This window comes from Ailuropoda melanoleuca, chromosome 8 (assembly GCF_002007445.2).
Source record: "Ailuropoda melanoleuca isolate Jingjing chromosome 8, ASM200744v2, whole genome shotgun sequence".
NCBI classification, from domain to species: Eukaryota; Metazoa; Chordata; class Mammalia; order Carnivora; family Ursidae; genus Ailuropoda; species Ailuropoda melanoleuca.
In genome coordinates this window covers 117,931,802-117,947,915 of record NC_048225.1, presented here as the reverse complement: position 1 = coordinate 117,947,915, position 16,114 = coordinate 117,931,802, and the positions used below count along the sequence as shown (strand labels likewise).

The following is a 16,114-nucleotide window of genomic DNA, read 5'->3' as shown; positions in this document are numbered from 1 at the left end:
AAAAAAAAAAAGATGGTCGTAATGCTGTATGGTGACAGATGGTGACTACACTTAACGGTGACACAGAGGACGCATAGAACCAGGGCAGCCAGGAGCCCACAGAGCAAGTCTTCACCTTATTACATACAGCTTACTCTGACACCTCTCTCTCTCTGTTTATACTCTTTCTCTCTCTCTCTCTCTCTCAAATAAATAAAATATTTTAAAAAAAAAAGATGGTCGTAATGCTGTATGGTGACAGATGGTGACTACACTTAACGGTGACACAGAGGACGCATAGAACCAGGGCAGCCAGGAGCCCACAGAGCAAGTCTTCACCTTATTACATACAGTTTACTCTGACACCTTTTATTCTACTCTAGTCTTTTTTGTTTTTGTTTTTGTTTTTAGAGCTTGTCAGGACCCATAGAACTGAAATTCTAACACCATAATGGGTTATGACCTGCAGTTTGGAAAGGGTAAGGAGAAGGATGAAGTCAGATCCTGCACAGAAATGCCTGGCACAGGGCCTGGGACATACTGTGCATTTGTGGCTGTTACTGTTACTTTGTTATTGTTTTACGTGCTGTTGCTGACATTGTTTTTTCAGAAATCCCTGCAGCCCGGCAGAGATGATGTTCTTACCACAGGACAGAGACTTGTAATGTACGCACCCAAGTAAAATCCTAACTCGTCCCCACTCCGATTTGGGGGACTGAGAATTGGGTGATAATGGTTTGCAAAAACTTTGTTTCTCAACAGCTGCAAAGGATAGGACAGAGAGGACCCAGTTCATGCAGCCAATGAGTGATGGGCCTGGGAGTCCAACCACAGCTGCCTGGCTTCAAGATCTACCTTTTCTAGAAGCTTCTTGAAGAATCACTTCCTGAGTGACAGATAGCACACCCAAGGTTTTCTGCAAGCTTCTCCACAGTTCTTTCATACCGTGGAATGAGAAATGATACAAACAAGATACTCCAAAAAAAAAAAAAAAAAAGTCAAGTCCTGCATACCAGGAAAGTGAGCAAAGTTTGGGAAACACCTGGTCCCTGACTCCTGCCATGGCCAAGTACGCAGACAAGAAGCATTGGTCAACTGTATTATTTTTAAACTCCATTGCTCTGAATTCCCTGAACTCACACATTCCACACTGGCCCAAGGGAAGCCACCTTTTAAAACTTGCTTAACATTCTGAGTTACATGGAAAAAGTACCAAGTACTTTGGGTCACAAAGAGCAAATGTTGCAAAAACGCATTCTACTATTGCTCTGTATTTTTGCAATAAAAAAGTGGCCTGACTCTTTGCACCATGCTTAGATTTGCTATTTTTTTTTATTATTAGTTGGTCTATTGAACATTTACGTACATTAGCATTTTACATCAATATTTAATAGAGTCCCACTAATTGAAAAGGTTATAGTTGTGCAACAATGCTGGGTAGACAGGTTAATGCATCAGGCCCCTAACTATTGGCCTTCTTAACTCAGGGAGGATAAATTGGCAACATCAGCATCATTTTATATGAAGGATTTTTTTTTAAGATTTTATTTATTTATTTGACAGAGAGAGAGAGCCAGAGAGAGAGGGAACACAAGCAGGGGGAGTGGGAGAGGAAGAAGCAGGCTCCCAGCGGAGGAGCCCGATGCGGGGCTCGATCCCATAACGCCGGGATCACGCCCTGAGCCAAAGGCAGACGCTTAACGACTGAGCCACCCAGGCACCCCCGAAGGATTTTTTTTTTGAATGTATACAACCAGAGGACTTTTCTAGAAAAATAAGAGTACTCTGGTTTACTTACGTTAGTATTCCAGTAAATCCATCATGATGCAGGAATTAAAACAGAGCTCAAGGTGACTGAACATTTTTTTAATTAAAAAAAAACAAACAACGCTCCACCCACTCAAATTGCCTCAGAGAATACGATTGGGCTCACATTAGCCCTCGGTTCGCTTAGACAAGTTACAGGGGAGCAAAAACTTAGTTGGCCAATTCCAGGAAAGCAAAAATTCTTTAGCCAGGAATCTGGCTAAGGAGTAGCTTTTCTTCTTATTCCTCTTGGCTCAAAATCTTACTAAAATTAGGACCTTCGATGGAGACAAATCAAGAAAAATTGTATTCCCGAAAAGAACATTTCCCAGAAAATAATGGAGCAATTACAGGATTCCTGGGAAGGCGTTTTGCTTCGCGGACTAATTTCTAATTCAAATCTCAGTCACTTGCACCAACAACACCGAGTACCAAATTCATTTGTGTTCAGCAAGGACCCCACGCTTACGCGCATAGTAGACCCAGGCGGCGGGGGGGGGGGGCAGGCGCTGGACCCCTTCTAGGCCCCGCGCCTAACTACGTTATTGTCTTTTCTGAAGGAGCCCCCCCTACATTGTATAAACGTTAAGTCCCACCAAATCTGCATTTATTCCTGGGGAGAAAAATCACATCTCTTCCCTCAAGGCGCTGACTGCCCGAGAATGTCGGGGCCCCTTCCTACGCTGCCCCCTCCGTAGCCCGTACTCCCCCAGGCACCACCGGCACGCAGGGCTCAATTCCACCACCCCAAGATCACACCTGAGCTGAAACCAAGAGCCCGATGCTTCACAGACTGAGCCACCCCGGAGCCCCTGCAAAGGTTTATTCTAAAGGATGACACTTATCAGCAAATAGAGGCACATTTTACTCACACAAAAGGAAAGAAAGGTGGCCACCCAAGGGAACAAAGAATGGAGAGCCTCCCCCCCCCCCCGAGTTAGCTACTTAGGATTTCTAAATTGGAAGCATGACCTCACCCCCTCAGAAGCTAGAGGTGCAAGTCTGAGGTTCTAATCCCAGAACCGCCAGTCACATGTCCAACAAGGGCATAAGGGCCCCCAGCTTCAATTTCCTTATCAAAGGGAGACAGTAGTACAGACTTCCCAGGGTTGCCATCAGGATTAAACAGAATAAGCTGTGTGAAGTAATACGTGAGTTCGGTGCCTGGTGTCCAGCAAACATGCCGTCAATGGATTTGCTGTGGTCACTTCCTGGGCTCGTGAAGTTTAGCCCCCAATGTTTAACAGGACTGTCGATGTTTCTCAGCACAAAGCAACGCCCAGTTACATATCTCTGTACATACCGCAGAACACCTGGGTTTGGATGTGGGTGTCCCACTAGGGCTATGAGGGGCTGTGGTTGAGAGGGTGGAAATTCCTGCCATCAGCCACACAGAGGAGCATGTGGGTCCTACGAGACAGAACTCGGCCAGGCGCGGACCGTCTCCGGGGCCCTGTTCACAGGCATATCTCCTGTCCCCTGTCGGCCTCCACTTTAGGGTCTGGGCCTGCCTGGAGCCTCAAATCCTGAAGCACTCCTGGCTCTCTCTTCATCTTCATTTCCTTTTAATTATCTCTGAGCCATAAGGATACTTTCTCCCTCGGTGCAGACTTGGTAGGCTTAGAGCTCTGACTGCTTGCTTTGGGGCCCACGCATGAAAGGGTGAGTGGCGCCCTCCGGAGGCCAGCGAGGTGCCGGTGGCAGCAATAAGTGGACAGTTCCACCAGCTTAAGGTGACTCTTGGGGGAGGAGAGTCCCAGCTGACCGTGGAGGGTCTGTGCTGGGGCTGGGAAAGGGGGACGGCCGTTCTGTATGAGTCTTCAACAGCATATCTGCGTTTCCTGCACAAAAGCGGTGAGCCTCTTACCTCCTCGAAAGCATCGCAGCCTGTCACCACGATATTGGGTCTGAACTGGTCCATTTTCACTTTCTTCTCCAGCCTCGTATTCAGATCCTCCAGGGAGGCTTCCGAAAGGATCATGATTGGGCAGCAGTCTGGGTAGGCCACCTGTGCCAGGAACATGGCACCCTCAGGCCTCCTGCCCCGTGAAATGCCACAGCCCAGCTGAAAGCAAGGCAAAGGCCAGAAGGGCCGTGCGGAGGGTACACGGCGCAGGGAGGGCCAGTGGCGTTCGGGGAGGGGGGAGGACACTATGGTCTTGGAACCAGCCAAGTCAGGGCCAGGCCGGTTCAAGCCGCTGGGCCTTGCAGGGGCTCCCCCACCCCACGGAAGGCAGCGGCCAGGGCTGAGGGCCAATGTCCCCTCCTGGGACTCACCCTGTTCCTCACTCCAGCGCCCAGCCCTGACCCCCTTCCCATGACATCATCTGTCACACAGGGGAAGGCTCTGCTGCCGACCAGCTATGCCCTGGTCCCAATTTCTTCGGATGGCACCCATTTACTCTATTTATGACACACCTACTGTGTACCAGGCACTGTTCTAGGCAGGCAAACAGCGGTGTAAAAATCCCTGCCTTCGAACAGCCTGTGGTTCAGGGAGGAAGGGAGAGCTGTCTGAGGTGCCTGCGTTTTAATCCCTAGCTCACTGCGGAATCGAAGGCTTTGGGCTTTGGGCTGTAGCTGGCCCACAGGTGCCTTTCTGGTGCCTGAAATAACCAAACCAGACGGATGGCCAAGGCGGCCCCAGGAGGACGTCGGCTTCGGTAATTTTAGGAACCTTGGTTCAGTCCCAAATGCACATCTCATTTCACCTTCCCAACAGGAGTGTCTCCTGAGTCCCCATCTCCCTGGGGGTCACCCTGGCCTCTCCCTCCACAGTGCTGGACACGATCCAGCCTCCACGCATGCTGGACAGCCTGCTCCGCTCAGAGCTGCTTCCCTCTCCAACCCCGATACCTGCTTGGACCCACCTTCAGACCCCCTCACCTGGGCCATTGCTACACTTTCCTAACTGGGGACCCCCTTTGTGGGTCAAGAAGGAAGTCAGACACAGAGGGGTGACTGGCAGAAGCGAGGGCAGCCCTCTGTAAGCTCACCTGGTAATTTGGTACAACAGTAGAGAAAATTTCCTGCGATGGTCTTCCCTTCATGTGCTTCTCAAACTGAACCAGCCTGAAAGCCTCTGTTTTCAAGAAGTTGGTGAACCACTGAGCTGCCTGGTCGCCACAGTCCCTGCCCTTGATGTCCATACCAAAGATCCTGGGAGGGTCACAAGAGAGCGCCAAGGTTACTGTCCTGCCTCAACACGCTGAGAGACGGCATCAAAGATGGGACCGCTGGACCGCTGGGACCTGACTATCCCAGAGCGTGAGGAAGTGATCTTCAGGCCAAGGGCCAAAGCTGGACAGAAACAGGAGGGGAGGCCACAGAACGTGCTCCAGGGAAGAGCCCCTCAAATGCTAACATGCCTGCAAATCACTGAGATCGGGTTAAAATGCAGACTCTGCTTCAGAAGGTCTGGTTGGAGCCTGACAGTCTGCCCGCCTGACAAGCTTCAGGAGGCCTACGCTGCCGGTCCGCAGACCACACTTTGAGTAGCAAGGATTCACGCTACTTTCAGAAAGGGGCAGGGACAAAGGTGTGGTCGATGCAGCCTAAGCTTGGAGTCTGGCAGAACTGGTTCAAAGTGGAACTCCACCATTCTCCAGACTGTGACCTTATACGAACCACTGAACTCCCCTGACCTTGTGTCGCCAGCTGTGAACCAGAGAGGCTAATACGGTACCTACCGGCCAGGCAGGCACAGAGTCACTTAGATGACACAGCAGTCTCCGTGCTTGAGTACCACTAAAAAATGTTTAAAAGCCATGTACCCCTCGCAGAATGGCAAGCTGACATATAGTAAGTTTAATTCATTGTAGAAAATATCATTTCCATTGAATTATAAATAATAACATTTAAAATATGATTATAAAGCATATTATGCATATTAATATACAAAGCTATAAAATTATGTTTTTGAAAGTATGCAATAGAATCTAAATGCCACTGTGGTTTGATACCCACTCCTATTCATTTTCTAAAATATATGGTTAAGGGCCACCTGGGTGACTCAGTTGGTTAAGTGTCCAACTCTTGGTCTCAGCTCTGGTCTTGATCTCAGGGTCATTACTCCAGGCCCTGCATTGGGCTCCATGCCTAACATGGAGCCCACTTTAAAAAAAAATAAGTATTACGAGCAACAATTTGATTAGCATAAAAAATAAAATTTTGTTTAAAATTAATTTTTAAATATTTTATTTATTTATTTGACACAGAGAGACGGCAAGAGAGGGAACACAAGCAGGGGGAGTGTGAGAGGGAGAAGCAGGCTTCCCACCGAGCAGGGAGCCTGATGCGGGGCTCAATCCCAGGACCCTGGGATCATGACCTGAGCCAAAGGCAGATGCTTAGTGACTGAGCCACCCAGGCGTCCCTAAAATAAATTCCCTAATAAATCCTGTCGTACATCCACGTATCTGTGTATGACCCTTATTGCTGGGATAAGATAAGGTTCAGCATCAACTTTATTCCTTGTGAGCAACAATTTGATTACTGGCTCCTTCATTTTCGTGTAAGACAAAGATATGGAACCACCAACTTGTAGAACGATTTTCCCTGTCATTAGAGTCATTCTCTTTATCAACACCAACATTTCCCATTATTTGGGCCCATCGGTTTTCCCCTCCCAGAGCAATGCTCCCCATTAAGACGTGGGGTGGGCAAGACTTTCGTGAATACAGAGGGGAGGTGGGAGAGGAGAAGGTGCCCACTGTGGGTGCAATTCGGATTGTCGTCTATGGGATTTAAGGATCTGGAAACCTATTCCCTAAAGCATCCCCTGCCCTCACAGACCCTCATATACCATGAGAATGGTCTGCACCTCCACCTGTGAGCGTCACCCAGGTTTGAGGCCTCCTGGGATGATGCATGGGAAAGAGTCAGTGCACATACAACACGCTCCAGACCAGACCGAGCCCTGTGCTCCCCGACGCCCCCAGTCCTGCTCTGACCCTTAGACTCACCTAGTTTTGGGACAGCCTCTCCCATCGCCTGTCAAATCTCCCTGCTGTTCTCAAGTTTCTTAGGCCTTTCTCTTCTCTCTACACCCTCTTCGTGGCGCCCCTGCTTGACCTCTGATTAATTCCTGGCTTGTCCCAGAGCCTTCTCATGGTCCTCTCCTGGCCTTCAGCCTTTCCCCTAGAAGTCTCCTCAAACAACAAACTACTCGGAACAGCCTTGACCCCACTGTTCATGAGTTCCTGAAGCACCTGCTCCCGGGTCCAGCATGTCCCTCAACCCCTCACACCAGCCCCCGTGGAAGGGCACACACTTCTGCCCCTCAGCTTCCGTCTGCCAGGTGAACCTAGTGTTGGCACTTTGAAAAGTAGAAAGCAGCCAGTGGGTAAGGGAACGGTAACTATGCAGTGCCCTTCCCACTCCTGAACACCACCCCCCAACTAGTCCTTACTCCTCGTCCCTGTGGCAGGTGCAACCTACCCCTGCACCATCCCGGCTTCTTCCATTCTTCCAGAATGTTATGCAAAACTCTTCTTCCACATTTTTGTAAAGATTTTATTTAATTTATTTGATATATAGAGAGAGAGCACAAGCAGGGGGAGTGGCAGAGGGAGAGGGAGAAGCAGGATCCCCGCCGAGCCAGGAGCCCGATGTGGGACTCGATCCCAGGACCCTGAGATCATGACCTGAGCTGAAGGCAGATGCTGAACTGACTGAGTCACCCAGGGCCCTACCTTCTTCCACATTTTGACACAAAATATTCCATCATCTATATCCTACAGAGAAAGACTGATCCTTCCTATGTGAGCACTTCATTCGTTAGCAATGCACTAATTCACAGAGCAAAACTACGAAAAAATACTTAAGACATAAAGCCTTGAATGGATTTTTTAAAGAGATTTATTTATTTATTTATTTACTTGAGAGAAAGAGAGAGAGAGGCAGAAGGAGAGGGAGAGAAGCAGACTCCCGCTGAGTGCTCAGCCCAATGCGACCCTGAGATCACGACCTGAGCCGAAACCAAGAGTCCCAAGCTTACCTGACTGAGCTACCCGGGCGTCCCTGTGAATGGATTTTTACAAAGAAAATCCAGTTTTACTGGAAAGTTCTCCCAATGATCAAGGAATAAATACAAACCAAATCCCATACAGCAAAGCTTTTCCCTTCCCTGTGCATAGGCACGAAGAGCAAACACTAGGAGGCGGGTGGGTTCAAATCCCAGCTCTGCCCTGCATGACAGCGATGCGAGTCCTGTTCCCTCGTGTGAGGTGGAATGAATGATCTCCACCTCACGAGCTTGAGGAGATGATTAGCTAAAATATTATATTCAATGAATTACTACTGCAGGCTTTTGAAACTTCAGAACGTTGAATGATGGTTTTTAGCTCAGACGCTCTGCTTGGAAAAGCATACAGTCAGGGCCCTGGGAGCAACGTGTGATCTTCCTCTGAGTCTTGGGACCATTGGACAACCCCATCTCCACAGGATGAAAATGCTCAGGTGTTACAAAGGGATCCAGAGCACCCCATGACAGATACCCAAGTCTCTAGGACTTTCCAGTAGCACAGGACAAGACCCCCAGGAACCATGAAATTTGACCACCCTACAGGGGTCCTACAGACTGAAAGGAAGCCCAGGCCTGACGTGTATCCAGGCCAGGGGTGGGAATCTCCTACCTCTGACTCGTGCCAGAGACCTGACAGGCTAAGGTGACCGTGACAAGCTCTGGCGCCCTCTCACCCAACCCTGAGTTAGTGGTCGTCTCCACTAACTGCCTTGTCTGCTTGGTGGTGGGGCGGGGGGGTGCTGCCAATGCCGAAGAGAAGTCCATCCAGCCTGAACAAACAGAGAAGAACTCTAAAGACTGGCCCTTGGCACCCCCTCTCTATGCATATTAATCACGCTTTTGTGTTTCCTGTATTCTTGATGCACTGGCATCCTGGGGCCCTGCTGATGTGGAAGGAACCACCCCTTCCTGGGCTGGAAGATTCCCACAGGTAGGAGACCATTCACCTTTCGTGTGCATGCCAACCAATCCGGAGGCCCCACCCCAACCACCTCCTCTCTGGGCTCTTTCACACCAGGCCACTGTCCCCCGGCCCTAATCACCCAGGGCCAGATACCAGGCACCCAGAGACAGTCTCTATGCCCCAGAGCCCATTGAAATTGCTCAAACCAGCCAATCCTGAAGTTGTTTACCCTGCCTGGTCTGGTACTTTCTGTAGAAACCACAATAAAGGCTCTCGTAGGGGCACCTGGGTGGCTCAGTCGGTTAAGCATTAGCCTTTGGCTCAAGTCATGATCTTGGGGTCCTGGGATCGAGCCCCATATCGGGCTCCCCCCAACCTCAACTCAGTGGAGAGTCTGCCTGTCCCTCTCCCTCTGCCCCTTCCCACCGCTCATGTGCTCTCTCTCTCTCTCTGCTCACTCTCAAATAAATAAATAAACAGAATCTTTAAAAAAAAAAAGGTCTCTTGCTCCCATCCCCCCACCCCCTAGCATAGCCCACGTCCTGACCAACCCTGCTGCTTCTCTGTGCGGCCCTGCAGGACATGCCAAGCCTCCTGTTCCCAGGGATCTGTGAGCATAGAAAACTTCTTTCTTCCTCACGGTCACTGGCACCTCCACATCCATTACCATACCTGAGTAAAGCAAATCCCAGGACCCTTAAAACAGTACTCTGCCTCGCCCACTCACCTCTGACCACTTGACTGATCCCAGCCCCAGCCAGACTTCTCTTAAATATTTCCTTCCCCGAACTCATCACCTACTATACACACTGAAGCAGGACAGGTGCAGGGAGGAGCCTACGGGAAAATCCCGTCGGGTCCCCAGAGGCCCCGAGCAGAGCACCTGCAATCATGCAGCTTGTTTGAGAAAGGTAGCTTGCTGGGCAAAGCCAGCCGGTCCATGCCCGGAGCCTCGAGGATCAGGTGGTCGCCCTCACAGGTGATGGACACCAGCACGAGGCGAGGCTCCTGCCGGGCGGTGACCATGTGCCCATCTTCCTTGATCACCAGCCAAAACCTGCCGAGGAACAAACACGAACATGCTCAGAAAAGCCTCTTTGACCCTCTCAGAGACTTCCCTCTAGCTTTTATTTCATCAAACCCCCTCCCCGCCCAGACTCGGGATCCAACAATTTTCTTCTAGACAATTACCCCGATCTGGTCAAATTCTTTGACTCCAAACGTTGGTGCCCCGAAAAGCAGCTTCTTTGGAAGAAACAGCCCTGGGAGAGAACATGTGGCCAATGTATGAAAATCCCCAGTTCCCAAAATGCAGAAATTTCCCTTACTGCTTTGGGAATCCTGGTGCTTAGTTTGGGGCTTTGTTTTGGTCAGAAATTTCCGGGCACTTATTAAACTCTCCCGGTCATTGCAAGATGTCTTCCAGGTCTCTTTGCTGTGGAACAAGCTGAGGCCCAAACTACTGGCTCAAGTGAACTAGAACTCTAGACAGGGTCTTGCACTGTTCAGGACGCCAAAGGATGCAAACAGGCCTGCACTCCGTTTGACCCGCTGAGCCTTGCAGGTCTGACATCAGGAGACCCCCAAACAGCCTCCCCTCTTCCCGTGCATGTTCTGACTGCAAAAACGAGATGCCCACAAACCATGAGTTAGATCGGAACTCCACTTCCTTCTGGAGAGCCTGCTGTTCTAGGCTGTTTGCACACTGCATCATATCTAGGAGGAGAACGGCTGGGCTTTCCCGAAAAGGGGAAGGAGGCTGGCCCGGGCAGGTCGGCTACTCTTTTATCTACAGCACAGCGTATGTCTGGGGTTACACCACACAAACGATCTGATTACTAAAAGATATTTAAAAAGCGTTCTGCCCCCTGGAGAAAGTAAGTTTCGATGGCACCGTCCCAGCTGGAAGCTCGGGCTTTCCAACCGTGGGCAGGATGAGAGGGACAGCCCCGTCCAGAATGTCTCTAGGGGAGACACTGCCAACCACGACTGGAACCAAATGGGAATGCCTGCCCAACCTGATGAGGATCTCTGATTTCAGAATGCAGGTGGCTCAGTCTCAGCCCTCGCCTGACCCCAGGGGGTGTCCCTTCCCTGCCACCGCCCAGCACTCTGGCCAGCACCTGTGCTCCACTAGCGACAGGTATGTGTTGGTGTCGGGGTGTGGCGGCGGACGTATGACAGTGCAGAGGCATCTCGGGAACTGTCTTGGCTATTTCCATCCCAGAGGTGGTGATGCGGGCAGCGGCAGGCCCCCATCCCTCTGAGAAGCCACCTTTTTCCTTCCAGGCGTCTTTGGCTCCCAGGGGTGTCTGACCCGATCACCTACGGGGTTCTGCGACCAAGGGCTTTCCTGTTACCTTGTCACGGCTCCATTCCCTTGGGGCTGGGCCCTGTTCCTATTTCCAGCCTCATCCCTGGGTGCGGAGTCCTGGATGATCGTGCTCTGGTTAGTCCTACCCAAGGCTGCACCCGAAACGTCCATCATGTCCTGGCCCCCAACAGGACTCCCTCCAAGAGTTGCACCCAGCCAGACACGCGTCCCAACAGGAGTCTGCACGTTACTTCTGACGGTGAGTCCCTCCCGGGGCTGAGGCTCCAGCCTGCTGTTTAACAGCACAGGGGTTAACCCCTGGCATCAACAGTGAGATGGGGGGCTGGACATTTTGTGCTAGCTACTGCAAATGGAAAGTCAGCTGGCAGCCTGCAGGAAGTCTACCACCGGGATCGGACAGAGACACCAATAAAAGATAAGAAGTTGCTGCCCGTAACAGACCCCAACCACCCTCACTACCCTGTCCCTTGGGGTCATGGCATTTGTCCTCTCTTGCATACAAACGATGCCCAGTGAATAACTCTCTCTGTTCTGCCAGATCTGAAAGAAAGTAAGTCTGGGGGCACCTGGGTGGCTCATTCAGTGAAGTGTCTGCCTTCAGCTCAGGTCATGATCCCAGGGTCCCTGGATCGAGCCCTGCATTGAGCCCTGGATTGCGCATCCAGCTCGGTGGGGAGTCTGCTTCTCCCTCTGCCCCTCACCCTACTCATGCTCGCTCTCTCTCTCTCTCTCTGATAAATAAAATCTAAAAAAAAAAAAAAAGAGTAAGTCTGGAGTGTGGATTTTCCATGATCAAGTTATCCCCAAACTAACACCTTCTTTTACACCTAAAACAGGAGTGTGCAGTGTGAGGATCGGTCCAGAGGCCAGAGCTCAGTCTCCAAAGGAACAACGGTGCCCAGAGTGACCACAGATGTGGGGGAGCAGAGCCCAGGACAGCTGGAAAACCTCATGTCTGAACTAGAAATTGGTCTGGGAAGCAGAAGTGCCTAAAGGGGGGGGCAGGGACCCCACGACAGATAGAAGGAGGGTAGTGACACTCAGTATGATAAACTTAGAGAACTCGTTTCTCCCGGAGATCGCAGTCCGTGCAGAAAACATCAAGGGCTGGCTTCCGAAGGGCTAGGGCAGATTTAGGACTGATTGAGTCCTATATACCCGCCAAGGAGAGTGGGATTTACAAGGTCAAGGAGGGAGGCCAACCCTCCCACCTTCTGCGCCAATCAGGCAACGCAGCGTTCTGCTAGGCGGACTCTGAACCAGCCCAGAGTCCAGCGTGCCCAAGCCAAACACTCACAAAATTGTTAAGAGCTTTGAACAAAATAGTTCTGGAAGTTGGAGGACAGAGCCCTTATGGAGGAAGAGCCCAGATTCTCAGAATGGTTCCAAAGAATGGTTCAAAATGGAATGAAATCCAAGAGGCCTTTTCCTGCATTCCAGGCTGTTTCGTTATTATTAAGTTGAGAGAACAGCACTCATTCAGCAGAGTTCTTTCTAGCTTGCTTCTGAGTTTCCGTTATCCTTTAATAAATAAAACCCAATGAAATAGGGTCTTTGAGATCATCAAGTCCAACCTCTTTCTTTTGTAAATGAAAAAATGAGGCTCAGAAACTTTAGACGACTGTGCGCGGGTCTCCTGGTCCTCCGTGCAATCCTCGCTCTTCTAAATCACACTGGCTTCATGAAAAGCGTGTGACTGCGGTACCCACAGAGATGTGAGTTCACACCCCTCCAGCACATAAGTGCTTTGGGTGAGACGCTCCTCCTTTCTGATCCTGCCGTTTTTATTAGCAGAGTGGAGATAACATCTAGCCCACCAGACTGTGCTGAGGCTTGTGTAACGTCATCTATGTGACAGGATTCAGCTCAGTGTCCGAGGCACGTGAGGCACGAATCTATGTTCGTCCCACTGCCTTGCCCTGCCTCCTCCCAGTCTCCGCGCCCCAGCACCCATTCCAAGCATCCTTGTTCCAAACAAGGGGAAGTGGATACAGTCCTGTTTATTTTGAGATACCCATGGAAGCAGAAAAGCAAGGGACAAATCCTTTCTTTCCACAAGAGCAATAATCACAGCCAAGTAGTGACAATGAGAAGTGAGAAAAGAGTTATTCAGATGACCAGAAGAGACACAGATAAGAACTGGAAATCTCTCTCTGAATAATGACTTCAGTCCTTCAAGTGGGGGAGGAAGTAGCCCAAGGCGACTTTCTCTAGATGTGCACCATGAGAATTTGCTTCTCCCAGTTTCTGGAAGGTAGCCAGAACCCCTGTGCCTGGAGTTTTCCCAGCAGTAGGAAGGCTCGTCTAATCCTTTATACTTGAATAAGCTCTTAACACGCTCTTCTCGTTCTTCACGGCCCCAGATACAGCCCTTTAACATCAGATTCACTGGGGGGATCTTACCACGACACGAGGGGGCTTCACTCTGGGTGATTCTGATTCCATAGGTCTGGAATGGGACTCTCAGGAAATTAAAGTTTTAAAAATCTCTCCGGTGGCTCATTAAATGTCATGGCTCCTCTGGTCACTCACTCCTCTCCTGAAATAAGTCAGTCAGAGAAAGGCAAATTCCACATGATTTCACTCGTATGTGGGATTTAAGAAAACAAAGGAGCAAAGGGAAAAGGAGACAGACAAACCAAGAAACAGACTTACTTTGAGATTTTATTTATTCATTTGACACAGAGAGAGAGAGAGCATAGGCAGGGGGAGCAGCAGGCAGAGGGAGAGGGAGAAGCAGGTTCCCCACTGAGCAGAGAGCCCGATGCGGGGCTGGATCCCAGGACCCCAGGATCCTGACCTCAGCTGAAGGCAGACGCCTAACTGACCGAGCCATCCAGGTGCCCCCAAGAAACAGACTCTTAACTATAGAGAACAAACTGATGGTCACCAGAGGGGAGGGGGGTGGGAGGATGGGTTAAATAGGCGATGGGGATTAAGGAGCTCACCTGTCGTGATGAGCACGGATGTCCGTAGGGAAGTGTTGAATCGCTATATTGTACATCTTAAACTAATATTGCACTGTATGTTAACTAACTGGAATTTAAATAAAAACTTTTTGTTGGTAAGTTATGTACCCTTGATATGCTACAAGGAGAATGGAACTTTACTTCTGTGCTCTTCCTCCTAAAACTTCATACTCCCTGTCAACCATAAGGCAAACATCAGACAAACCCAAACTGAAGGACACTCTACAAAATGCCCACTCAGGATTCCTCCAAATTCTCAAGATCAACAAATAATGATAAAAGCTTGAGAAATTATTACAGTCTAGAGAAGCCCAAGGAGTCACGACATCCAAATGGAATTATAAATGTATCCTGGTTGGGATCTTAGGGTAGAAAAAGAAGGACATTAGCGGAAAACCCAGAAAATGTGAATAAAGTATAAAGATAGATGGGTAGATAGATAGATAGATGATAGATAGATAGATAGATAGATAGATAAATAATAAAACCCTCTCCAGGATTAGGAGTGCCTGGCTGGCTCCATTACAGAGCACAGGACTCTTGATGTCAGGGTCCTGAGTTCTAGCCCCACGTTGGGGGTAGAGATTACTGAAAACAAAAACAAAACACAAAAAGCTCTCCAGGATGAGAAATCTGGAGTGGATGAGGACGGAAAACCCCCAAGAGTTATATGGTCTGCATACACAACATTTCTCTAAACAATTTGAAGTTTTTCAAAGCTGTCAGAGTCCATATTTTTTAAAGAAGACAGCTGAGAAGAGCGAATACACATGTCCTGGAGTGAACTCAGAGCAGCAGATAGTCTCTGCTAGAAGATTCTTTTTTTTTTTTTAAGATTTTATTTATTTATTCAACAGAGATAGAGACAGCCAGTGAGAGAGGAACACAAGCAGGGGGAGTGGGAGAAGAAGAGGCAGGCTCATAGCAGAGGAGCCTGATGTGGGGCTCGATCCCATAACGCCGGGATCACGCCCTGAGCCGAAGGCAGACGCTTAACCGCTGTGCCACCCAGGCGCCCCTCTGCTAGAAGATTCTTTGAATGACCAACTTGCAAACGTCCAGAGGACCACAACAAAACCACCCCAGCCTGATAGGAAGGCATCTTAAGCCTAATGAACCAAAGAAGGGGATTCTGTCCTTCCTTGTTCACGCTTTCTAGAGTGTTGCATTGTTCACCATCAAGTGTACCTTCCAGATATCCAGCTGCATAATTCTGTAAGAGTAAGTGTCTGTAGCCTCACCTTTGGGATGAGTTAAATGACAGAATACCTTTTCTTTCTTTTTTTCTTTTTTTTCTTTTCTGAGGGAGTGGAATTTCCATATGCCAGGCCTTACGTGGGTAGAGCCTTTACCCCGAGTTCTTCATTAAGGACCACTTTGCCTCTGGGGAGATGGGACACACTATTCTCTTTACGGCAAATATTACAACACAAAACTTCACTCTGTTCATTACTTATGAAAGTGGATCAAGTCTCCCCACCTCCTGGGTCTCCCAGGCACCTGCTCCAGGAATGGGAGGAGCAAACTCCAGCAAGACCAAAGCCAGTGTCCTTAAACGAGTCTTGGTTTCAGCGTTGCCGCTGTCCGCCCACGTGTGCTCATAGCATTTTATTTTCTACTACTGTACAGTGCACTAAGAATCAGAAAGTTTAGAACTAGCAGGAGACTTGGGAGATCACCAGGTCAGACCCCATCCTTCTACAGGGGAGCTTGTCATCTAGAGAGGGTCAGGGGTCTGCCCCTACGTACCTTTCCAAATCGGAACCAGACTTGAATTGACCTTCCCAGCTAAAGGATCAAAGGCAAAGCGTCCGACCAGCAGCCCAGGAAACGCAAGAGGCAAACCTGGAGACTCCTTCCCGCGAGCGGCCCCCACCCCACCCCGTCCCCGGCAGGTCCCGCGCACCCCGCCCGGCCCGGCCCTACCTGTCCCGCAGGTGGCCGCTGCGCAGCCCCAAGGCCATGCACTCGGCCGCGCTCACCGGCACCCCCTTGCACGACTTGACCGGGTAGATCCAGAGCTGCGCCACGGTGCCCACCTGCTGCAGCCGCCGGCGCCGCCTCGACCGCGCGCGGCGCCAGGCGACCGTCCCCAG

The 16,114-nt window shown here is 50.0% G+C and overlaps 1 protein-coding gene across 1 annotated transcript in view; it reads right to left on the bottom strand.

The window, feature by feature from the left end:
- MTARC2 (mitochondrial amidoxime reducing component 2) overlaps positions 1-16,114 on the bottom strand; it is a 38,316-nt gene that overhangs the window by 21,092 nt on the left and 1,110 nt on the right. Inside the window, exons 3-6 of the mRNA XM_034667670.1 lie at positions 15,945-16,111; positions 9,598-9,771; positions 4,782-4,944; positions 3,653-3,793 (exon numbers count right to left, since the gene is read on the bottom strand). Coding sequence (XP_034523561.1) covers positions 3,653-3,793; positions 4,782-4,944; positions 9,598-9,771; positions 15,945-16,111 — 645 coding nt within the window. The remainder of the gene's footprint in view (positions 1-3,652; positions 3,794-4,781; positions 4,945-9,597; positions 9,772-15,944; positions 16,112-16,114) is intronic.